Here is a 26,580-nt window from a genome sequence, read left to right on the forward strand (position 1 = left end):
AACAGATGCTTTCTGTATTTTTAACAGGGAAAACTGTCTTTCATGAGAGCTTCCCAACACTTCAGAACAATACTTTTTATTTTCCCTCTCCCAAGTGGCTTGCCCTGCTGCGTATCAGATCATTCACATTTTCATGATCCATGCTGAACTGGCAACACAGCCACTGCAGGCTTCAGCAGAATTTTTGTTTACATGGACATCGTAACTCATAGCTAGGCAATCCACCTCTGTAAACTACTGCTCAAATGAAAGTACTTATGGAAGTGGGGAAAACAGTAGCTCACACATGCAGGGTCTTAAGAATGCTACTGAAAATCCACACCCTGGCTTCTTTAACTCATTCATTTAACCATCGCTGGGTGAAGTCCAGCTCAAGAGCAGTCGCTAGTGGTACACTCAGGAGTTGATGCAGGGACCAGCTATTTAACAACTTCATCTATGCCCCACACAATGGGACAAAATGAGAAGGAGTGGTTGACACACTAGATAGCTGTGCTGCCATTCAGAGCTCTATTGACAGGATGGGTCAACAGGAACCACACAAAGTTCAAAGGGAGGTGCTAAGTCCTGCACCTGGGGAGGAATAACCCCATGCACCAGTATAGGCTGGGTGTCAACTGGCTGGAAAGCAGATTTGCAGAAGAGGACCTGGAGACCCTGGCAGGCAGCTGGACATGAGCTAGAAACGTGGCCAGTGCTGGGCTCGAGTAAAAGAGACATGAGCAGACTGGAGCAAGTCCAGCATAGAGACACTAAGATGATTAAAGGATTGGAGCACCTTTCTGATAAGGAGAGGCTTAGCGAGTTGAGATTGTTTAGCCTGGAGGAAAGAAAGCTAACGGGAGAGAAAGGAGGGAATAAGTCTTATAAGTGTGCATAAATACCTGACGGCAGGGAACAAAGACTGAAGCAGATTGTTGCCTGTGGTATCCATAAACAGGACCAAGAGGCTCTGAATGTAAACTGAAACACAGGAAATTCCACTGAAATAAAAACTTCCCCCCACCCCATGGGGGTGGCTGAATACTGAAACCCCAGAGAGCTGGGGAGTCTCCAGTCCTGGAGATATTCAAAACCCAACTGGACACAGCTGTAAGCAACACATTCTAGTTGACGCCACTTTGAACAGGGGAATTGGATGGTCTCCAAGTGTACCCTCCAGCCTGAGTTATTCTGGATTCTATAATTCAACCCATTCTAACAGCACGATCTTGCAATACAATTTATCCCATTTTCACTATCCCTACCCTTAAGTCATAATTCTTGTATGGTATTTCAGTGCTTACTATTGATGCCTATCTTCATTAGCATATTTCAAAAATATTTCATATCACTTCTTTCAGAAAATCTTCACAGACCAATAAAAACCTACTGCAGTTCTTGCAATTCTGGGAGGGATAACCGGTAACTTCTCTTCAACCCTATGATTGAATGCTTCTCAACACTACATACTATAAACTTACAGTTCACATACACCGTCACACCCCAATTTATCCATCTTAAGGTGCCCACATGACATACTTTAGTGCAGTAAATGCATTATGGATTTAATCTCCTTCAGGATAACCTTCTGGAAAATGTGCCATCACAATCTCTAAATTCACAACACATTTCATCCAGTTGCCTAAGCTCATACTTCTTAAATTATACAAAACATCTTAGGAAAGCATGGAAAATGTAGACCCATTATTCTTCTCCTTCAGTGAACTTAAGAGTTTTATAAAACTTCTGCTCTATACATAATTTACACCCTTCCTTAAATATAGAAATTTTGTTTACTATTCTCTAAACATTGTCAGGACATGATAATATATTCACACGCCATGTAGTGGAATAGATTGTGCCAGTTCATAATTTTTGAGACTGAAAGATTCTGGAATTCACTTAGGATGATTCACATCCATCCTGAATAAGGCAATTTCCATATGCATTCTGAGAAGTTGTGCTCTTTCTTCTCTTATGTACTTATTTTTATTAAAAGCTGTAGAGATTGCTTGTGATAAAACCTATCCAGCTAATCTTTATCCACACTCAATACAATGACCTCACTGCTCCTCCTCATCACTTGTATGGCATAAGATATAAAAATAAACAAAAGTTTGTCTTTTACAGTTTTTACTTTAAATCAAGGAGGAAGTGCTAAGTTTTAAAAAGATTTGGAAAATAGGATTGCTTCAAACTTTATTTCCCAAACCTCTGTGCAATTTCAGTACACTTTTAAACTTAGCAGCGTGTAGGTTACGGTCAAATGAAGTTATTCGGATTGGGTACCAGAAACCCCTTCATTTGTGCAGTCCTGTGTCTCAGAGAATCACTCTAGCAGCTGTTACTCTACAGTGTATTTTACACAGATTTTATTATTTCTGGAACCTCAGTTCTAAAAATCACATATTTCCTTTTGGCTTACTGGTAAACTGTGTAATCGTCTATTTCAAAGCTTAATTCCTTTAATCAGTAAGTTTGGGAGATTTTTACTAATTCCTAAAAATGTAAAACAAGCATCATTTGCTATTTCTCTTGGCCACTCCATCTAAGATCATGAGTCTCATTAACAATTGTCCCTCCACCTTACCAGCTGTATAGCTTTGATTACAAGTATTTGGGACTCAATACAGAGATCACCGGTCAAGATACTCTGTTCAGAAATTACTTTCGTAAGAACAAACATCCCAAAGTATTTAGAGATGCAGAGCACCAGTCATGGACCCACTGGTCTTGTCATACTTCTGCCTTATTTCAGAGCAAACAAATGGCTTCTGTTGAAGATAAGCCAAGACACCCTTTGAGCACTTCACCCTGTCAGGCATAGTCACAATGTTGAATTAGTCTATTTGTAACCAAAAATCAAGCAGCACCTCTCACACAAGCACAGAAACCCAGTCAATGCATTTTTATCAGCTCTGTTTAAACCTGTACAAAGCCATGGGCTCTGTCCTTTCATAATGCTTTCTATTCAACAAGAGTAAATTCTACCCACTATTGTCACCTCAGACATCATTCCAGGTACTGGTGATAAACCTATTAAAGGATGGGCAGAAATTAGACAGGAATATTAAGCAGAGAAGCAGCCTTGGGATAAGCTAAATCCTTCAACAATGATTAGAAAGATGACATATGCATCTTTTCTCTCTTAAAAAACAGGATTTCTGTTCTTTAAAACTTGTACTAATTTTGAAGTGAAGAGCTACCAGCCTGAGCCGTTATACACTTATATTCCTATACAACTAGGAACTGCCTTCATATTAGTTAAGAAACAGACAGGCATCATCTGCTCAAGATGTAAGCATGGAGGTGAAATGATGCAGTCTTGCTCTTCAGGTTTTATTATTACAGTCACTAATATGGGTACGTCTAATCTCTGAAGAACTTCTTGCAAACTAGAAAGTGATACCTCTGGCAATCTTCCATTTCCAGTTCTGGATTCAACTCCTTTGCCTTAGGATTTGTTAGATAATCAAGGCAAAGCAACAAGGCCAAAAAGTGAACGTGTCAAGTAACTGCTTTGTCATGACGGTCAGGAGTGCAAGTTAACACTTGAAATCTGCCTTCTTTCACTGGAAAGAGGAAATGCCCTCGAGCATTTGTTGTGGTATTCTGAATCCTGCATTCAAACCAAACTGTATATCATCCACTTTCAGTTTCATTCAAGTGTTTCAAAAGAAAAGTTATCATAGTTCAAATAAGATGACAATTAGCCTCGAATACTCTATGATGTCATTTTTTTTCAGCCTGTAACAGGCTATTAATGAACTGCAAACATTCCATTTTCAATTCACTGAACAACTCTTACATCTCCTGGTGATGTTAGAGAGTCTACTGTAAACATTGTTTCCTCAATACAGAAAATAAATTTCATGAGAACTGGGAAAAGAACCTGGCCCAAAAGCCAATAACAGCTAGTTCTGCCACACCTTCCAAGAAAATACCATCACAGGAAATGAAGAAAAAAATCTCCTTGCATAAATGTACAGGCTGTGATATCCACAGGCTGCAGTTAGAAGTCTTACCAATTCAAGTTTCTCTTTTCTGGCTCAGCATCACCGTCTTCATCTAAGGTTTTTCTTGGGAGTGGTAGAAAGGGGTATGAGGAAGTAAGAGAATACCAAGGTATCTGGAAAAATTACCAATACATCCCCCACAAAAAAAAAAATATACAGAAACAAAAGAATAACTGTGATTGTGCTAAGTCTGGTGAGAAGAACATAGGAGAAAAGCCTAAACAGGGAAAAAGCGGGGGGGGGGGGGGGGGGGGGGCGGGGGGGCAGTGGGCAGGAACCAAAAAACAACTCAAGACTGAAAAGAGAGTAAGTTAAGGCAGACAGCTGCCTAGCCTGTACGGTGTTCTTCCATTTGGGAGTTCCTTTTGTATACCCAGATTTAGAACTATGCAAGTCTCCTCTGCTGTAATAAGGAGTCTCTAAAAATAGTACGGCACCTTATTCTTTTTAAAAAAAAATCACAATAGGTTTATGTTTCATTCTCTTGGAATATACCTTGTGTCTCCAACAAGGCTATTTGCTTCACTTATTTACTGCAACAATTCTGAAAAAGTCCTTCAAGTCATTTATTTAAGCATACAAGTTCAGATTCTTGGGGAAAGGAGTTTGTATAATTGTAAGCTGTGCTCTAAGAGTGCTCTAGGACTCTAGGAGACAGTAAACTAAAGGAGCATAGAGTTTAATGAGACCCCAAAGCAAACAAAAGATTTAATAAGCAACAGTCTTCAGGAGTAAGATTCCTAGAGGAGAAACTGCATTGCGTGCTTTACCCTTCAGTTCTAGCATTGTTGTGTACAGAAAACCCCATGATGAATATAAAAGGATTTGCCTATGCTTCAAAGTGATAACCAGGTGCAAGTCTGAAGCAGAATGATATTCCTGAACAGTTTCATGTCAGCACCCACCTGAAGGAGAGTTTTAACACATAAAATCACCTCACACCACTTGACCTATGGTAACTGTCTGTAGTTAACTACAGAAGTGATGCAAGCTCTTGATTGCGTTATACAGGCTTTCGGGGATAAATCACGTCAAACAGCACATCATATTGTGTGGCAAATTGCTCATGTTACCATATCTTAGATGTACCACATTTATGAAGACTCTCTACTCATTTCACTGCTGTGAGGTTTGTTTTATTGGATTCTATGCTATACTTTGCATCATTCACAGCTATGTATGCCTAAAAATCGAGAAGGGGGTTGGCAAAAAAATTAATTCTAGGAGGACAATATTATGCTGAGAATATTTAAAATAAGTTGACTTGCTAACAGCTACTGCTGCTCCTAAGTAGATCATCCAAAGAGCAAAACCAGTTGCCACCATTAACAACAGCGAATCATGTGTTATTCACAGGACAAATATATATTCCCAAGTAACACCCTGGCAGCTTCAAGTATTTTTACTTGTATTATTCCTCTTTTTAAAAATGTAAGCATTCATAAAAAGCATAAAACCATGAAGTCCTGAATGTTTCACAATTACATCCTATGAAAGCAAAACAGGAAGGCAGCTGGCCAGATGAAGAGACATGGCTTTCTTAAGCAGTCAGTCTTTAAGAATCTTGGCAAACTGAGGTCTCACTACACACAGTGGGACTATGAAGTAGTTTCTGAGAAAGGAAGTGTTGATCTCTTATACTGGTGTGACTCTTGTTAATGTTGGGAGAGAATTATGACAGGCACTGGCTTGAGAAATACTACTTCTAACTCTGTCATGGGCTACACTGTTGAAATAGAATATACACTGATTATAATGTTTAGGAAAATATATCCTTATTAATACCATACAGTTGTCTTCACAGTTTTAGTCATAATATCAAACCTTACAACTGTATCTAAGCATCTACAGATCATTTCAACTATAAGTTTTTCACAGAGCTGACATGCATCTGAAGATACTTCCATGGGGTACAAAAAAAAAAAATCAGTTTGCCTCCCTGAGAAGGCTATTTTATTCTGCATAAAACTTAAAAATAAATACTGCTACTGTAACAGTAGCTAAACAAACATTTTCAAAGAAGGCAATATTCCAGTGCTTTGGAAATAAAGTATTTTTACAAATGTATTGTTAGATATTCTTCTAAAACTTTTTGTTCTTGCAACATTATGAAACAGCAAGCACACACATAATAAAGATTTCTCATGATTAGAAAAAGGTTTCTGTTCCAAGGTCTGAAAAAATATAAAAATTTTTAAAACCCTGAAAGGCACCCACAGAAGTCAGCCACATTAACATATTCCTTAAAATGTCAGATTGATTTTAACTGTATTATCAGTGCTGGTAAAAAAAAAAGGTCATTTTCTGCTGATATTTTATTCCCAGGCTTCCCCACCCCAGCTGCATTGCTCCTTCCGAATAGGAGCTCCTGCTTTTTGTTTCACCTGAAGTACACATGAAATTATACCTGCAAGAAGGGACACGCATAGTGTGATCACTTTGATAAATTCCCTACCGACATCTCCTAACCTGACTGGAAGTAGTTTGCCTACCTGGGGCTACCATTCCTGCTACACTGCAGATTTTTCTCAAGGATAAAGCCTAAGAGTGTGGTTAAGAATTAGGCCTAAATGATACCAGAATGTTTCCCAGTACCAAGCAAAACAAAACTACAGAAAAGAAAACAAAGCAAAGTAAAACAAAAACCCACAAAAAACCAAACCAAACAAAACCAAAGGGGGAAAAAAAAACCCTGAACTGTTCAAGGGTATCAGTCTCTCAGGTCCTTCTATAAACAAGTCACAAGCCTGCACTGAGTCCGAGTAAGAAAACAAGAGAACAACTATTTCCTGATAACCCACTTATAACAGCCGAGTAAACTGTACCACTCATTTAGTCCTGAGCACTGATACAGAACCAGAATTTCACATTTTCCCAATAATGCTGGATCAGAAAACTCAGATCTATGCATTTTAAGAAATTTATCATTTTTTAAAGTCAGGCTGCTTTCAGTCAGCCTTAGATTTTTCTATTGTATATTTGATTTCTACTTAAATGCATTATTCTATTTAAAATTTAACTAACCAATAAAACTGCAGATGCTTTTTTTGCCCATAGCTTTACCCTGCATTGCTTTTCAGTGAACTGTAAAAAAATAGTTTAATTTTTCATATTTCCATATTTTCAGTCTGCATGTTTGATGGCACTACTGGTCTCTGCACTAGCTAATTTTGTTATCGCATGTGTGTCTCAAAACCAAATTTAGTAATAGAACAGTCTTGTCAGAAAACAAAACATCACATAATTAACAATTATAAATGCAAATTTTGTAACAGAAGAAAAGATACATGAATCCTGAGCATCACAGAACCAAGAGCTGAACTTTGACATATAGTTCTGGGCTCCCACAGACACATTAACATCAGCACAGATGTTATACTGTTCGACAAACCTGAAAAGCTTACCTTCTTGGCAAAATTAAGCTAAAAGAAATACTGTACTGCATGTTTTAGAATAAACTATTCAAAACAAATTTTATGCTACAGGAAGCTTTTACCACAAGCAACTTGTAACAGCAGACCAAATCTGGGAAAGCCTCTTAGATTTTTAAACACCACCTCAATTAAATTATGTGGTTAAGAAAAGCACCCCTTAGGGTACAGCAAACCTGTTTCTGTACTTCTATATTACCTGCTCATACCCAGAAGGGACTCATTTTACCAAACAACAACATACATACACATCTCCAACTTAAATTGGTCCTAATCCAAGCAGAATACATCACTATTTCAAAGGTGATAACAAGTAGTAAGTGTGCGAAAAGCTCGTGTCACCCCCAACAATGCTGTTTTTTATTAAAAGTAGGACACAGGTCCCCTCTACAAAAGTAAGTGGGGTAAAGAAGTTTTCCATTAAAGAGCCTGCCATTACACAGCACAGACACCCCACCTGAACTGTTCACAAGACTATTACTCATACAAGTATTGTGCTAGCAAGTGCTTTGATGCTACCAGAACACTTGGCAGAGGGCTGAAGACTACAAGCAGGAATCTCCCCCTTCCTCCCCATCCACCCCTCAGTTCCCAGGGAATCTTAGCTACCACCTGGCAGGGAGGGAAGAGCGAAGGTGTCTCAGATCTCATCAGGACTGCAAAAAGGAAGCTTTAGAAACTGTCACCAGCCCCTGCATGAGGGCACATAAATGCCTATCTTGAATACTCTGTTCAGTTTTGGGCCCCTCACTACAAGAAGGACACCAAGTTGCTGGTGTGTGTCCAGAGAAGGGCAACGAAGGTGGTGAAGGGTCTGGAGAGCAAGTCTTATGAGGAGTGGCTGGGGGAAATGGGGTTGTTTAGTCTGGAGGAGACTGAGGGGAAACCTTATCACTCTCTACAACTACCTGAAAGGAGGTTGTAGTGAGGTGGGTGTTGGCCTCTTCTCCCAGGTTACTAGTGATAGGATGAGAGGAAATGGCCTCAAGCTGGGTCAGGGGAGGTTTAGGTTGGATAGCAGGAAAAATGTCTTTACTGGAAGAGTGGTCAGGCATTGGACCAGGCTGCTCAGAGAGGTGGTAGAGTCACCATCCCTGGAGGTGTTAAAAAACATGTAGATGTGGCACTTCATGGCATTGTTTAAGAGGCATGGTGGTGTTGGGTTGATGATCCTAGAGGTCTTTTCAAGCCTTAATGATTCTATGCCATTTACATTAGTCAATGAAAGAAAGCCCAAGCAGGAAGAAATAAAATGGTGTTCCCTACTCAGCAGCACCATGGATCTCTCCAGCTTGTCTGGATTCTATCCTTGGTGCTCTAACAGGTAAGTGATTGGTAAGCAATTCATATTAGCAAAATCTGAATACTCCTTCAAACATATTAAGGCAGCAGTGGACCACTATGTTAGAACCTAGGTTCTCTGTTTAAAAAGATCTTGAAAGTCTTGAACTTTTTAAAGAAGTATGATTTTAAACAATTCTTCCTATTTTCTACATTGGAATAAAAGTAAAGAAGGATAACTGGCAGCGTAATTTAAACCACAGTTGTATTTTACCTCTTAAGTGAAGCAATTTTCCCCTACTTCAACAATGTTTAATGAAATACACTTCTCCAGCTTCCAGGTTTGGGGCTTTTTCCTTCTAGAATGAAGCTATCATTCAAAGATCCATTTTCTCAGATAGCAAAGGCAGCATAAACTCCTAGTCTTTATGCCCACCCTTGCACTTGTTTCCTTGTCAAAGCACCCTGCCTAGCAAGATGGAGTAGTAAGTTACGTGTTAGGCCATACTTAAATAATGTAGGTACAGAGAAGTGTGTTTAAGCATAAATACACCTATATAAATAAAAATCTATAAACTAGATTGTATGCCCCAGAAATAGCCGTATCCAAAACCCCAAACAAGGCTGTGCACTTCACTAAAGGCTGACATTCTCAAAACTGCTTTGCAAGAAAAGCACTCACCAACTTACTGCAGTGAACACACAGCTACGTGATTAAACAGCCATTTTGCCAAACCGCCCATGTTTGCTATTGCAGTGCACCTTGCTCCAAGCAACTGTCTGGAATTCAGCAGAGCAGTAAGCCCCCGAGAAGAGGGGCCCAAAACACCCTTGAATTTCTCATCAAGGTATTACAGAGAATGAGGGAAAACAAAGGCACAAGAAACAGTAATCCTATCTTATCCCTGTAACACAGGAAAAGATACTCAGAAAGGATTCAAAGTATACTGTCGAAGAACTACCCATCACTGAAAGAGAAGAGTCAGAAACAAGCTAATTGCTGGATCATAAGGCTTTGCTCTTACAAATGTAATAGACAATGTAGACTGAACTTACAGAACCTAGGAATAGCTTTCAAGAGATAGCTAAATGCTTTCTTTTGTCTGTATCAAAAAGTTTTCAACCAGGAAAGACATTTTCACATAATGTTTTCTACATTTCTCTTATGTAGCTTTCAAAAATGAAAAGTGACAGAACTGTGAAACTGTTTACTTACATTGAAGGCATTGACTGCATTTTTATCATAATACTTCTTCTTTTCGTACTTATCCCTGATGAAAAATTCAACAGCTCTGGAAGTAGCTAGTTTAAGGAAAATACGCATTCAGATAAATAACAACATTAACCTAAAAAGCTGACAGGTTATTAAAATTAAAGAATTGCACCAGATTCTTACTCCACCTCATTCTGTAGTTTTAGAACAACAGAACGATCTGCCCTACTCAGAACAATTGCTATTGCAGTGTCCAAAAAGAGCTTGTTTTTACTACAAAGAATTAATCAGTTTTGTCTCTTAATGAAACAGTATGAGAAAGATATACTACAATTAACTCAGCATTCCACAGTTAGGACATTTTCACTTGGTACTTATAAACTACAGGGTTGTAGTACTGCAGATACTTGGACAAATGTACTCAAATACAGTAAATAAAGTATAGTTTGCCATCATAGCTTGGGAAAAAATACTTTCTCTTCAGATAAAAGGTGAAATGCATGTACCTGGTTCTGATTTGCACAAATTGTATCATGCATTAAAAGCTGATAAAACAGTTCTGAGATCAGTAAGTCCTCCATGAGAGTCTCCTATTACAGCAAACATCTCCATAAAAGGGAAAGAACTAAAACACTAGTGAGCAGAAGATATTGAAACAAAGGTGGAAACAGCAGCAAGCATGCTGATGCAGAAGACCAAAGCTGACAACTCACTGGCTCAAACAAAAAGGACAACACGTTGCTTTCCTCAGTTATCCTCTCAGCTTCATAAAGCAGCTCTTCCAATGCAGTGTGAATACTTTAACTTTAGTGAAGTGTCTCTGGTATCTGTAGAATACATTTTAATTTTAAATTTTAAACTAATTTGTTCGGCAATGTGATTATCAATTCAAAAATCAAAATCGCAACTGTGGAAGGTCAGATTCATTGCAACTTAAACACCCATAGCAATTTTTCCTCACTCAATGGAAAGATACTTTATCTCCACATACTATCTCTTAAGATTAACAGCGAGCTCAGAGCATTCAGTTCCTTCTTTCTGTGCAAATTATATTGTCATTCACATTTAGTTTCAAATTGTATGCAAGCATCATGTGAAGATGCTGCTTCATAAAAGTTGCAAAAAACCCAAAACATTCTTCTCTACCTCTTTCCACATATCTACATTTTAAAGGGCATCTTGAGACTTTGAACATACAACTATCTTAGTACTAATATTGATTATTTACACCTACCGAAGGACTGTCATTTTGCTCAAAAAAAAATAATCTATGTGTATTACCAAATTACAGATGAATGGAAGGTGTGTAATATGCAACTCCCACAACTTTTCAAATTTAGCTAAGACTAAACAGGGTTCCCTCCAGAACTGTATTTTCAAGCTGCAGTACAAATTACTATATTATATAATCTCAGTGGGGGCAGACAATAGAGAAATGGAATTTCATTTTCCATACTTTTGGGCTGTAACTGGCTAACTGTATTAAACTATAGCTAATTTAGAAGTAAACAGAAAAGATTTAAAACTTGATTGTTATAAAATACCTTAGACCAACCTATCCTTTCTTCAAATAAAAAGTCTTAGTTATTTGCCAAAATTGACAAAATAAATGTGCCATCTGAAAATGTTAAGTGTTTTAAGTTTTGGTTGCTCAGATTTTGGTGTTAGATATTTTAGTTCTTTAGTACACTTGATATTTCAGACAATTAGTTTTCATTTTAAAATTTTTAACACAGAATCACAAGTATTTAAGTTTCATGGAGTAATTCTTCTGAATACTATTACATTGGGGTATGAAGTTGTGTATTTTGAAAAACATCCACTTTATTCAAGTTAAGCCACTTCAACATTCGTGAATTTTTGGACCACACTGAAGTTTCTTTAGACCAATAACCTACTGTGATCTTGTTAACAGAAGAATTTAAAGCAATCTCAACAGATACCAAAACTGTTTTAAGTAGTGAGTAAAATGGAGACAAAAAAAAATTCAATCTACTCTTGGCAAAAAAAACCCTCTTTCAAACAGGAAGCTAAAACTGCCATACAAAAAAAACATCAAGATGATCCTTAAAGTTAGCTTCTATGCCAGAGCATCCCTGCCAGGTACACGGGAAGAATAAAAAAATGCCCAGAAAAGTCAGTCTTGTGATGAAGCAGCAGAAGCAGTGGGGGACCTTTACAGGAGACATGTTTCTCCTGTGTTTCCATTCTACTACCTAAAAAATAGAAATAAGTGTATTCTAGTGCTACAGGAAGCTAAAGACAAATATAGAAGAACATATACGAAAGTGATTATTACATGCAAAGTGTTTTTATAGTTCATCCAAAACAATATTCAAAATACTGAGAGTACTCATAAACAGAATACTGATGACACACAATTCTGATTTTGTAGTGACAAAGGGCAAAGAGCAAAGACAAAAAAGCCCACAACACAACAGCTTGTCATGAATGCCAAGTAGGTAAGTAGCTGCCAAAGTTATGGTCAGATTGAGAAATCAAACAGAAAATGTTGGCATCTTCTCTCCTGGCACTGTATTTTTAATAAAGCAAACACATACAATGAAATAGATTCAGTTGACCACGTCCACCACTTAGAAACTGACAACCGTTCAAAAGGCTATATAATTATTTCAAGGTATACAGCATCAACAAAATTTCTGAAGTCTAAAAATGAGACTTTTGGTCTGATCTGACATGAAAAACTTAAAGCATTATTGCTTCTCCTGCAATAGCACCAGTGACTTCAAGTTAGCTGCAGTAAGAACAAAATATACATCTTCAAAATCCACTTTTGAGTTTTAGTCAAATATTTCAGCCATAAGACTGAAATACAAAAGTTCTAGAACACTACAGCTGGAATACGACAGCGCTGTCTGGTTCTAGTTAGTTTTTTCTTATGTGTATGTAAGTTTAATTTAAAACGTACTGGAATATGAAAAAATATCTGTTTTGCTCGAGTGCATTATAAAATGAGGAGCCTAATCCTTCAAAAAATCTTATGCGCTTAGCATATCGAGCATAGCATCAAATAAACAGAAGAACCAGACTCACTTTTGGATACACAAGACAACATTCAGAAGATCCAGCTATGACTAAGTCCATTTGTCAGTCTCCATAGCCTGTATCATCATCACACTAAGAGTTGGGGAAAGATTCAGCTCACTTAACAGGAGGTGTTTAGGATCTCACTATAGTTAAAAGTTCCAGTAAGATCAGGTGAAGCAAATCCTACCTGTGGAGTAACTTTACTAAACCAGGAACTAATAAAAATCTAAATTAATGCCATTATACATTACCCTAATGATTCAGTACAGTCAAAAAAGGTATTTTTCTGAGGAAAGCTATTTATTGTCAGTAGACAATTTTTCTTCCAAACCTCCCCTTCCAGGTACAGGGTGATAACCACACACCAACACAAGTGGTGGCCGTCAGGGAGGTTTGGTTTATTTAGATGTTCCAATGCTAGTCATGTGTGCTCACACACTTTATAGAATGTATACGCTTCAACCCCAAAAAACTACAGAATACCTCATCTAGAGGAAGGAATCCATAATTCACTTGAGTAAGATCCAATGGCTTATTTTACTTTACCATTCAGCTCATTATTTCCTGTACAAATGTTTCTAACTTCAGCCGGCAGTTACTCAAGATAAAGACAGAATATTCAAGAGTTCTCTAGTATCACTCTAACTTCCTAAATGCAGGGAATTTATGAAGTCACCTCTTCTGAAAGCAAAAATGAACGGGCCTTGCCAAATCTCTGTACAAAGTAGACTTACTATAAGTAATTTAAACCTTTTCTGAACTGTTCCCAAACTTCCACTGTGATTTCTTATACAACAATATCAATGAAATAAGGTGAGTTATCAAATGTAGCCGTTCCTTGAAACAGTCACAACATCTAAATTGCATTGAAAGTCATTTCAATGTGAAAGCTAAAACAAAAAAGGATACTGATCTGTTTGAGGTCTTCGGAAGTTCTCTGGTAGATTAGCTTCATAGAGTAGTCTTGCTTTAGTATTTCCCATTTCCTGCATGCACTAAGGAAGAATAGTAGAGAACAGTTAGTTCATGTCCATCAATACTTTAAATCCTGGAACAGACAGAATGCTACTGGTGTGCTTACGTGACACTGCAAGCTTTTAATTCGGAGAGCTCTCTGCTGCCACATGTCTTGGGAGATGCTCCCATGGCACAGGAGGGCTGCCTGCCAAGACTTGCTGGACAAAAGCTAACAACACAGATGCTGTTTACAGCGTAAACTAACCTATACAGTGAAAAGTAAGCTTTCATCTCTCAGGATGGCTCTTCAGACCAGGAGGAAGAAGAGTAAGAAAATATGCCTGGCAGCAGAAGGAGGCTTTGGACTGAGGCATACCCGGAAAAGTCAGTACTTGGTACTCCAAAAGAATGCAATGAAGAATCAGACAGATGTGTGAATGATACCTTACTGTCCCTTACTGAAAACAACAATGAAGCTTACAACACATTTTCTACAGATATAACAAAGCAGTAGCTTTCAGAGTCACCCTGACAAGCTACAATACATCTAAAATGACAAAAAAATAGCTAAATCAACTTCTGAAGCGAGTTTTCAGAACTTAAGCTCATTACCATAGAAATATACACATTAAGAACTACTTTGATAGTAAAACATTTAAGTTAGTATATCATGATAAACTCAAGTCCGTTCAAAAGGACTCCTGGCATTCCCTCCAAATTGAAAACTTATTTTAAAATATTTTACCTGTATTTGCTCTGGTGTCCATTGGTCCAAGTTGACAGACTTGACCCTTGATATATGAACCCCAAGATTTCGATGTATTCCAGCACATCTGATGCAAATAAAAACACCGGTGTTCCACGAGGCCCATCTTGGTCCTAAGGGGAACAGAGAAATAAATCAGTTATTTTCAAAATTCCATATATTGTGAAGATTTTCTTTGACATAAATCTATAGTGACAACAGGAATAAACAAGTCTGAAAAAAGGCTCACAGCTGTTTCTCAAGGACATTTATTACTTCTAACAGTCTCCATTGTTAGCAATTTTATTTGCGGCATTCTACTTCTAAGTGATGTCAAATAACATTTGAGTTAGCCACATTAAGCTAGGAAGTCATATGTTGTGTCCACCCCATTCACACACACACACCCCCAAAAAAAACCTAAAGAAACTTTAGAAAGTTGGCTTACTAGTAAGACCAAGATTTTGCCTGCATCTTGAATAATCCTTGCAGCTATGCATCAGATGCAAACATCAGCAGAAATCAGTAGAAGCTGCCCCTTTTTCTCCAATTAAAAACTTCTTAAGACATACATCTGTACTTAACTTGAAATTAAGTGCAGGGCAATCTTATATTAATGCAACAAATCCTTTAATACTTCATAGAGCACAGACTTTAGAACAGTAGCATGCAAGCTCTTAGGGAATGATTATACAGAGATTTGCTAAACCAACTGATGAAAAGATCCATGACTAAGAATGGTGGAAAACCGAGTACATTCAGTACCCTTGATTCCTAAACTACAATAGGAGTTGCCATTCACAGCCCAATTAATTTTCTCACAGAATCAGGTTGATTTATGAACTTTACCATTGTTTCTCAGCTGTGTTGGCATGTTGAAACAGAAGTTTCTGTTGAAACTGAAGTATGCTGGCCTGAACTTCCACACTGACACTTGGGATGTTTGACTTGAAGTTACCACACAATCTCAAATTAAACATATTTATATTGGGTTTTTTTCCAGTTCTGTACACCACTGTTAAAGGCACTACTTTGAAGTCTATTAGTCCTGAGCTCTAAGGATTTCAGAGATTAAATAATTAACAATCAAAAGCAAGACGGCACACCAAAGAGTTGGAAAACATTTCAATTTTTTTCTGCTTTGGTACAACAGATAACAGATGTGCATCTAGACCACTTATGCAGTTATAGAATTTTGCATTTCAATATTTTGTATGACCACTTTCCTGGGTCCTAGAAAAAAGTTTTATGCCTTCCCCTCCTCATCTTTAGCTTAGGACTGTGTGGGGTTGACCCCAGCCAAACACCCACAGAGCTGCTCACTCACTCTCTTCTCCTGCAGAACAGGGAGAAAATAGAAGAAAGGTGAGAAGAATTGCAGGCTGAGGTAACATTTTAAATGTGAAGCAAAAACTGCACACAAAGGAAAACAAAGAATAAAAACAAGGATTTATTCACTACTTCCTATCCACAGGCAGGGTACAGCCACTTCCTAGAAAGCTGGGCCTCAGCACACACACTTGCGTTGGAAGGCAACACCATAACAAAGAATATCCTTTCTTCCTCCTGCTTTCCTTCAGCATTTATTGCTGAGCACATCATCATATGGTATGGAGCAGTCAATTGGAGTCAGCAGCTGTCCCAGCTGTGCCTCCTCCCAATTTCTTGCCCACCCACCCCTAGCCTACACATCTGTGGGGAACAGAACAGAAAAAAAAAAAAAAAAGCCCTAACAGCATGCAAGCACTGTTTAGCAATAGCCAAAACAAGGAAGCAGGAGAAATCCTTTCAGTTAGACTCTGTTCTTTTGAATTGGTGTTCAAGAATCCCAAGACACATTCAGAGCTCCCCAGATTTGTTGCAAGAAGCCTTCCTCTTACTAGTAGAAATATGGGCTATGTTTTGGGTCACCACCTTGCTCTTAATTTGTTTTGTTCAACATCTCAGAAAGTCAGACCACCTGATGTCCATTGCTTGACCTTTAAGACCAAAAGACAGGCAGTTTTCAAAATAAGTGCTATCACCATAAAATTGGATTTAAGGGTAAAGAGATCTAACAGTTACTCATTGAAACTAACACATGATTTCCCACATGGCACTTTTACATTAAAACTACTACTTGTCAGGTAAGAACAAACAGTCAAGGTGCTTGCAATGGACATCTTATAGTTCAACAACTAGCAGCCTGTTGACCTGCCTTTTTATTTTCTCCTATAAAACATTACAGACAAAATATTCACCCTGTCCTTACAGTCTGTAGATCTATAGTACAGGAAGATCCCACTTACAATTTATACTACTTTAAGTTTTAGTGCTCCAGGATAGAGTTTTGCAAGCCATTTGCCTCAACATATTAAATCAAGTTTCAGCTAAAGTAGTACACCGGAAGACACTTAATCAAAAAACCTCCTTAGCCACTCCACCAGTACCTCAGGTTATGCAATTGCTTAACATAGCCATAGCTGTTTATAAACAAAGAAGTAAGGCAAGGTCCTGTGTACCCAACAGCTTCTCCAGTTTTTCCCCCAAACCATAACTCAGGGATGTGCCGTCTAACAAGGGAAGACAGTTTTGAACAGGTTACTATAGGGACAGGAGATGTTTTCCTGTAGCATCTGTGTGCTGTCCATATTTTTACCTTATGGGGTGTTTACACAGCCACTTATAAAAACTTTTTACAACAACAGAATTTGTACAACTACACATCACAAGTCTCCTGTTCTTCACAGTCTTCCTCAGCTATGATATCCCCGACAGGCAAGTTTTACATTAATGAGAAGACTGGAATGAGAGCTTGATATGACTGAAATCTATCTTAATAAATGAAGAGGGTGATCATTAACTTTGTAGTTTAATATTTTAACTTAAAATCTTGTTAACAGAAAGGAAGATCATAACACAAGTTATGAATTAGCTGGTTTTCTCCTGGAAGAGAACAGTTTTTGTATTCCCAGAAGCTCAGATTTCATTAATTCCTACTTATTTCTGAAATAACTTAGGGAAATCAAATATATTTAAACAATAAAGTAAGAAACTAAGCAGTGGAATAAGAGCCAAACCTGAGGCCAGACAAAAATGTTCACGTGTAATCTCAATTTATTTCAGACTAATGACAATATGCAATATTAAACACTTCAAATGAAAAATGTTCTAATTAATACAAATCAATTACAGCCACAGTTAAGCAGTAGGCAAAATAAGTTACAAAATAATGGGTTTTTCCTGTGTGGGCATCAAACCAGCTGTGCTTAACCAGTCAACTAAATCTTACTCTGTAAACATTTTTCACACAGGAAGGTTTAACAGTAATTTGGACTGATTCAATAAACAATTTACAGTTATCTCAAGTCTGTATGAAGTCAGGATCCTTATCTCTGTACACAGGAAATATTTTGCACTTAATAGAAATATTCTCAGGTTTCTTCTCCTTGGCTCCTTAAAGTTTTTCTTCAGCAAAATTTACAAATTAACCTAGTTTATCTGCTGTATGTATTTTGCTAGCCAATTAAGGCAACAGACATTTGGCTTCAGAAGTGAAGACTGAACATTAAGAAACCTGATTACTGCTATTTTACACTATTTAAAGCTCCTTTACATGTCTGTAGTAACACTATCTTACCTATCAAGAACTGCATTACACAGTGCAACTTAATCAGCAAATAGTAACATTAAATACTGTTTGACACAAGTTTTCATGCAATTTTCTTCTTCTGAAAGCTATTTGAAATCAAGCTTTTTACTAGAAGAGCTGAGCTGCACTTCAGCATCTTGCTGTACCACTCTGATACAAAAATACACTTCAGGTAATTTCTTCAGTCATTTAAGACACGGACAGCTTAACTGCTTAAAAATATTTTCAGCCTCTTTCATCCTTTGCTAGAGTTAATTTAAGGAAAAAAATCCCTAAGAGTTAAGATGTCCTGAAAATGACCAATTTTTATACTAGACTATATACTAGGATACTATTAAGTCCTTGACACACTACCTGGATGAAGGAAAAAAACTTCAGCAATCCAAAGACAAGATTGCCACTTCCAAGATGAGAATCTAATATTTTTTTTTCTTCAGTCTAAACTTCCTTCTTTTCTATATTTGTCTAATGATTAGGCTTAATTTCCTTTTCAGTTCTTAATAGCTAGTTAGTTAAGGTCAGCTATGAAGGTGTGTGCTATTTTCCAGAGAAATTATCAAGACAGGATTTTGAATGCATTAGGCCATTCTTGTGAATACCTGACAACCTTCCTTAGGATGATATGACATTAATAATTTAAGTAACCCTTAAAATAGCTAATCCAGAATAAAAACCCACAAGGTTTATTGTGCATATTTAATCTTACTGGCAACTGTAATTCAGTTACCTTCATAAAAAGCAGTGATTAAATTTTGATTTGAAATTTAAACACAAGTGCAAATTTTTTCTGAGAGATGGCTTCACACAAATTAATCTGGAGTCTTGGCTAGTACACGTTAAATGGAGAATACCAAGCAACATTTCCCACTGCACTGGGCCTGGCTGGGATGCAGTTAACTTTCTTCATAGCAGCCCACATGGAGCTGTAATTTGGATTTGTGACTAAAACAGTGCTGATAACACTAATGCTTTGGCTATGGCTGGACACACTTGCACAGAGCCAAGGCCTTCCTTCTCACCCCCAGCCAGTATGCAGGGGTGGGCAAAAGGCTGGTAAAAGACACAGCCAGGGACAGCAAACCCCAACTGACCAAAGGGACATCCCAAACCATATGACATCATGCTTAGCAACAAAAGCTAGCGGAAGAAATCATAGGATCATTAAAGTTGGAAAAGACCTCTAGGATCATCAATTCTAACCATCAGCACAACACCACCGTGCCTCCTAAACCACACCATGAAGTGCCACGTCTACACGTTTTTTGAACACCTCCAGGGATGGTGACCCCACCACCTCTCTGGACAACCTGTTACAATGCCTGACAACTCTTTCAGTAAAGACATTTTTCCTAATATCCAATTTAAACCTCCCCTGATGCAGCTTGAGGCCATTTCCTCTCATCCTGTCTCTAGTAGTTTGGAAGAAGAGACCAACACCCACCTCACTACAACCTCCTTTCAGGTAGTTGTAGAGAGCGATAAGGTCTCCCTTCAGCCTCCTCTTCTCCAGACTAAACACCCCCAGTTCCCTCAGCTACTCCTCATAAGACTTGTTCTCTAGACCCTTCAGCAGCTTCGTGGCCCTTCTCTGGACATGCTCCAGCTCCTCAATGTCTGTCTTGTACTGAGGGGCCCAAAACTGAACACAGTGTTCAAGGTGCTGCCTCAGCAGTGCCGAGCACAGGGACACAATCACTTCCCTGCTCCTGGTGGCCACACTATTCCTGACACAAGCCAGGATGCTGTTGGCCGCCTTGGCCATCTGGGCACACTGCTGGCTCATGTTCAGCCGGCTGTCAACCAGGAAGGAAGGGTGAGGGGGGATGATGACATTTGTGTTTATGGCATTTGCCTTCCCAAACAACTGTTACACATGCTGAACCCTGCTTTCCAGGACGTAGCTGGACATCTGCCTGCTGATGAGAAGTTGTGAATTACTTCTCTCACTTCGTTGTGCTCGCAGCTTTTGTTTTCCTTATTAAACAGTCATGATATTGAAGCACAAGTCTTTCCACCTTCCTTCTATTTTCTCCCCATTCCATGGTAAGGGGGAGCATGCAAGTAGTAAGGTGGGTGTTTGGCTGCTCACCAGCATCAACTCCCCCACAGCCGCTACTATATTAGCTTGCATTCAGGAATTGTATACCGAGTTTTGAGTGGAAACTAGAATCCAATTAGATGCGCAGAAACAGCACTAATTTTGATATAGAGTATTTAAGGAGTCTTTTATTTAAGACCATCTAGACACTTAAGAATGAAAGAAGTATGTAGCCAGAAGACACAACATTTCCTGGTGTGTCTTTACATTTTTAGAATTGCTAGATAACTTGTGAATTTAAGAAACAACCTGAAGATATTTTTTCCAGTTACAGCAGACTTCCATGCCAGTACATTTATAGTACGTAACATTCTCCCTACTTGCAGAAATATCTACAGCTACTAAAAAACTGAGAACATTTCAAAAACTGACTTCAGCTGTTTAAAATTTAGGGAATAAAGAGCTTGAAAGTAACTTACATAATTTTAGGCACAAGTGTTCACATAAGTTGATTTCACATCAATTCTTGAATTGCTGAAAAAAGTTATCCATCTTCATATGACATTATTTTATTCTAAAATGCACTTCAAAGTGTGAATGTTGTGAAAAAGGCGTAATTTTTACATATTCTCCAGTGCGGTGAAAGCTTTTCTCCCAACATATTTCAAGAATTTTCCCACTTTTCCCCACACTTTCCCTTCTTCAGGATATCGTTTCTGATATTTCTCCTCCATATTATTTAAACTGGACTAGTACCTTGCACATCCTTAATGTGTGTGCATATACCTCCACATATCCCTTTCTTCCCTAGCCCTATAACTCATTCAGTTAGGACCATATGTTCTACTCCATTATATCAGCAAGCTGATTGAAGAAGCCGCAATAAACATTCCCAGCATTGCTGACGCACCCTGCTAATGTAATTATAGCTGATACAACCAAGTTTTTGTGGGTACAGCTGACAGATCTTCGGGCAAGAATAATGACAGGAATGGTAATGCTGAAGCCGGTACAGCATATTTCCACAGGAAACACGAGATGAAGCACTTTAGTTTTCAGAAGTCCAAGGTTTAAGTTTTATTTGAAACTGCTTGAGTTTTATCTTGCATCAGCGGATGCATAGTACTGTATCAGGTACAAAACAAGGCTTCCCGATACTGTTTGTGTAAAATGCTGAGGAAAAAGTACTTTTATCTGCATTACAAAAACCATGGAAGCCTTATTTATTAACTGTACATGAATCCAAGCAGTCAGTCAATACAGTGTGAAACGTTGCTTTAGCTCTCCACTTGGTTAGTTTGTATAAAAATATTTTAACTGCTTTAAACATCTCACTCAACACTCCATCCTCTACTCAGTTTCTACCTGTGCTAAAAAATTAGTGATAATGGTTATACATGACCAGACAAGACTGGGCAGGAGTAGGAGCATCTGTCACACAAGCAAGTTAAAAAAAAAAGGCAGTGGAGACCAGAACAAACTAAAAAGAGGCTAAAGGAAATAAAAGTAATGGGATATGACAGAACTGGGAGATGCCTACAAAGGAGCAAGTATAAGATTATTGCAGATATGACTACAAAGTAGGAGAATGATGATGGTTGTCTCCCTTATCACAATAATTCAGAGTTTCCTTCCCTCCATCAGTCCACTACCATCTGTTCAGCTTACTGTAACTGCAGGTTAATAATGAAACACTTTTGCTGCAACACAGGTGCTGCCCACGCTTATTAAACATCTTAACTTATAGAGAGCAAACAGAGGCCAGAATTGGGGTAAAAAGAGCAGGCACACAGCCTTTCAATTTTATATTTGCTGTCAAAGGGAAGGGTGACTGTTTTACCTCTCAGCTAACTACTCTGAACCCTTCACACTATGTGCATAAAACCAGTTAGCCAGGAGGATAGTAAGTTTGAAGCAAAGTTTTAAATGAAGAAAGCTTGTCAAGACTAAGTTTAAATAAGGTTTGTATTACAGAGGCATGTAAAAACAGAGTTAGTTTTCACTCTACATTCTTGCAGTTACCAATTAGCAATCCCACAAGGAAGGAAGCCAAGTGTTACATATAACAGAGCACTGACTGCTCCGTATCTCAATATAGTCTGTAGCAAATTTATCTTCAAAGGCTTCTTTGAAGACTTCTGACAGACTACAATTCTTCCTTTCACTCAGCTGCACGCGGCCTGTCCTCTGACTATAACTCCCAGTGAAGTTACTTTAATTCTCTTCTGTTTCTCCAAATTCTGCTGCTGGTTGACCAACTTTATTTGTTAAATAGCTGGCTCCACCTTGTGGAATACCGAATTAACTGCAAGAAAATCTACACGCATCTGACTCATGCTGAGTGGCTGCTAGCCAGTTCCTTAAAAACTATTGCTTTTTGGCCAAGGACTTACCAAAAAAGCCTCAGTGGTTGCATCACTGCAACAGGCCCACGCAGTGCTCCCTCTCTGCATTACTGCCCCACGCAATTCATACTGCCCAGGTGTTCTGCTACTCAAGATTTCAACAAGGTTATCAATATTTTCCAGGGATATCTGTAATTTCTCCAAGCTGAGATACAGATAAAGATCACGAACAGAAGACAAGCATTCTTATATACCAGATACAGAGAAAAGAAGGAAAATGAGTAAGCAGCAGTTGTATTTTGTGTAATTCAACACAAGAACAGCTAAGCAAAACAAAACAGTCCTTCCTCCAGTGGGTACCCAGGGAAAAAACAAGAGACAAGGAAGAGCTGTAGTGACTCCTCAGAGTTTCTCTCCTTGAAACATAACACACTAGAGACAGGCATTAAGTCAACGTGATACTAAAATGCTCAAAAGCAATAAGGTTACTATAATTTATTTTCAGTCTAATCCTGCTGCTTCAAAAGACCTTCTCTTACTAACTTCATTGGAGGCTCCTTAGTTCTCCCTCAAAAAGGTAAAATCACATCCACCATCTCCAACTGTTTTTTTTTTTTGATTCACAGAGTCTTGGGGGGGGAAGGTCCAACAAGAAACCGCACGACACACCCCCCCAAGAAAAAAGCCTAACTGCAATATTAATCATGCCCACTGCATTAGTTTTAATCTTCAAAAGAGTAGTAAGAAGCCAGGGAGAAATATGTCAGACTTTGTGAATTAAAGAACAAATCTTCTTAGAAAGAGTAAAAGATCTTGCAGATCTTGCATAAAGATCTTGAAGCAAAGGAAACTGCAAGAACCACAGTACAAGAATTTTTATTCTCAAATAAAGTGTTATCAAGGTCCTTGAACCTTTAATCTTTGGAGACTACTGATATCGGACTATTTACCTATCACCTGATTCACTGCATTAGTTTCTATTTAGCCTGAAGCAGTCTCGTGTCACATCTACTCCCCCACATTAAGCTAGATTTCTTCTCCTCTACAGTAGAGGAAGCTTCCTTGCTTTACCTCCATAGCCAAAGACTAAGAAAACCACGCAAGCTCAGCCTTTATGTGCTTTTCAGATATCAAAGTCTAAGTATGTAGGAAATACTGTTTTATATAAACAAAGACAAAAGGTCATAGTTTAAATATATCTCTAGTCTTTACAAGTCTCTTGTAGCTGGCTTAGTAAGCCTATATTTTGATAGTCACGGCCAGAATTTGAGACCTTAAAATATGCTACATTAAAAAATGTTAGGGAGAGTTTGGACAAGACAGGCTGTTTTAATAGTTTTAAATAAAATCAAACTCAACAGCATGGATTTTCACTGAAGGCAGACAATCCAAGCAACTAAACATGCTACTCCAGAGCCCAGCTTGATAACTGCTGAGATTTGTGTGGTTCCAGGTATATTGCAAGAACAGTGGGAAGACAAGCCTTCGAAGCATCATTTGGCTATTTTTAGTCAGCATTTAGTAAGTGATATAGAGTTTCAAGGACAAAATTCCCTTAAGCTTGTCTTTTCTATCTGGATAACTTTTTTCATGAAAGTCATCAACAAATGCATTCAGCTCAGTCCTATTCATAACTCCAAACAAAGATGCTGTGTAGTAGTACCCTGAATGAAACTCTCCCCCTGCATAGTCTGTCCCACCTCTAGAAGAGAGAGAAATACAAACCAAACAGATTCAATTATTCCTTCAGCTCACTAATCCATTTGCTTTGATAGCATCAATAATTGCTAAAAGTGTTTCAAAGAAATTAAGATAGCATCCCTATTTCAAGGGCTGTATAAAGCCTTAACTAGAATGGAGATATACAGGTAGTGTCAGTTTATTCTTGAGATAAACAGCCTTTTGCTTGTGCTAAATGGTTATTAGACAAGAAACCTTGTAAGGTGACAAAATGAAAGAATTATAGGGTTTTGGCCCTACTAACAAACAGCCAGTTACTAAAAATCTGAGTTTTAGTTAAGACTGTGAAGATATTTTTTTTATTATTTTGGAAATACAAGCTTATTTTACCAAACATTAAGTGATGATGATATGATATAAATGCTAAGTTGTTAAACAAATTACAATATTTTAAGTTCACTATGAAGTTATATACATACAGAGATAATCACTCCATGTAAAGTAAGAGAAAAAAGGAGATCAAGAATGACTTTTGGGGATTTGTTCCCCAAAATGTCACCAAGGCCTCCTATTCATCTTACAAATAAGATGACATGATTTAAACAGAACACCTTCCTCACTAACACACTTATTTTTACTGCAAATATCAGTTTAACTGTTTTGTACAGAAATTTCCTTTAAAACAATTTTCCAAAGTTTATATTCCTGACTTGGAAGATTTCCACACCACAGATTTCCCCAACCATCCTTAACGCTGCTCAGGCAACCAGGATCATAACCATCTACTGAACTGTCAGAGAGCAGATCCTGATCCTTGGCTGGTAATCGTGCTTGCCATGCTTACACCTGCTTACCTCAAACACATATACATGTGCAAGTGTGAGGTAGGGAGCACATGCAGAGGTGCATGGGACATTGCCACAGCACACCTACCAGCCTTGGGGAATCCTAGCTCACTACAGCACAGCCTTTGGAAAGTGAAGTCAATTCCATAAGAATCAGAAGTGTCAGAGGTGCCAACCCTGGCATATTTAATAAGCCTACAACTTCAGAAGTCAAATTTCAATTTGGCTATGGAATAGTGCTCTAATTTTATTCTGCCTATTCACTTGTAAGGAGAAAGGCTGCTTGTTTCAGAGCTCGAGCTGCAAGAATAAGGTGTGCAAGCTGTCATTTCCTGTTAGCAGCATTTGGTACCTTCTATAACAGACAAGGTTATGTACCATATTACAGTATTAGTAGGAAGCTTCTGGAGCTGGTCTTGACTATTTTCCCCTTGTCAGCAAGGAACTGCTAAAAGGCTTACTGTTTTAAGTATACAATTTATATTCCTTTTATATGCAGAAATAAAAGGAAAATGGGGGAACAGTGAGCTCTTACAAAACACTTTCATAAGTTGATAGCTAAGCATCAAGTAAAAACATCACTGATAAATAAAAGTGTGAATCTATACTACTCTGTTGGGATGTAGCAAGAGCCCCCCCTGCATGTCCAGGCACAGGGTAAAGGTTAAATAAGCACCTGCTGCAAAAAGTCTTCAGCCAGCAATTGATGTTCTTCCTTTAATGACAATGATGAAAACCTCAGAAATAAGATTCATTTGCAGGGCAGGTTTATAATGTAGCTTGTTTGCCATAAACGAGATTGAAAGGTTACCTTTCTCTACTAGAGAGAAATTATCTAGTAATTGCATTAGTCAGCTTCCCTTTACCATTTTTACTCAAATGCAACTCAAGAGACTCTTAAGTAACACTCTCCAAACCCTCAGTGATTCTGGAGATGCTCTCCCTCATACATTCTGTATTACAGAGTTGGTAAATGCACCTCCATGACCTCCCCCACATGAACCTATTCTTGAAAAAGATGCAAAGGGAAACCAGAGATCCAAGTCTGTAGAGAAGAAGCAGAATGCCAAACATCAGGCTCTGGACTGTAGAAATAACTGAAACCATCCTTAAAGACTGGCACAGTAAACTAACTGGCCAGTCTTCTCTGCTGTAGTGGTTTGTACTTAGATGGAGTTTAGTTTCTTCATAACAGCCCATATGACACCGTGTTTTGGATTTGACACCAAAACAATGTTGACAACACACCAATGTTTTAGCTGTTGCTGAGCAGCACTTGCACAGCATCAAGGCCTTTTCTGCTTCTCACCCCACCCCACCCGTGAGGAGGCTGGGGGCGCACAAGGAGTTGGGAGGGGACACTGCTGC

The 26,580-nt window shown here is 38.3% G+C and overlaps 1 protein-coding gene across 2 annotated transcripts in view; it reads right to left on the reverse strand.

The window, feature by feature from the left end:
• SMAP1 (small ArfGAP 1) overlaps window positions 1-26,580 on the reverse strand; it is a 102,944-nt gene that overhangs the window by 59,959 nt on the left and 16,405 nt on the right. For both annotated transcript variants that reach the window (XM_064447822.1, XM_064447823.1), the window contains exons 2-4: window positions 14,674-14,807; window positions 13,881-13,966; window positions 9,927-10,002 (exon numbers count right to left, since the gene is read on the reverse strand). In XM_064447822.1, coding sequence (XP_064303892.1) covers window positions 9,927-10,002; window positions 13,881-13,966; window positions 14,674-14,807 — 296 coding nt within the window. The remainder of the gene's footprint in view (window positions 1-9,926; window positions 10,003-13,880; window positions 13,967-14,673; window positions 14,808-26,580) is intronic.

This window comes from Phalacrocorax carbo, chromosome 3 (genome assembly GCF_963921805.1).
Source record: "Phalacrocorax carbo chromosome 3, bPhaCar2.1, whole genome shotgun sequence".
Classification (NCBI taxonomy): domain Eukaryota; kingdom Metazoa; phylum Chordata; class Aves; order Suliformes; family Phalacrocoracidae; genus Phalacrocorax; species Phalacrocorax carbo.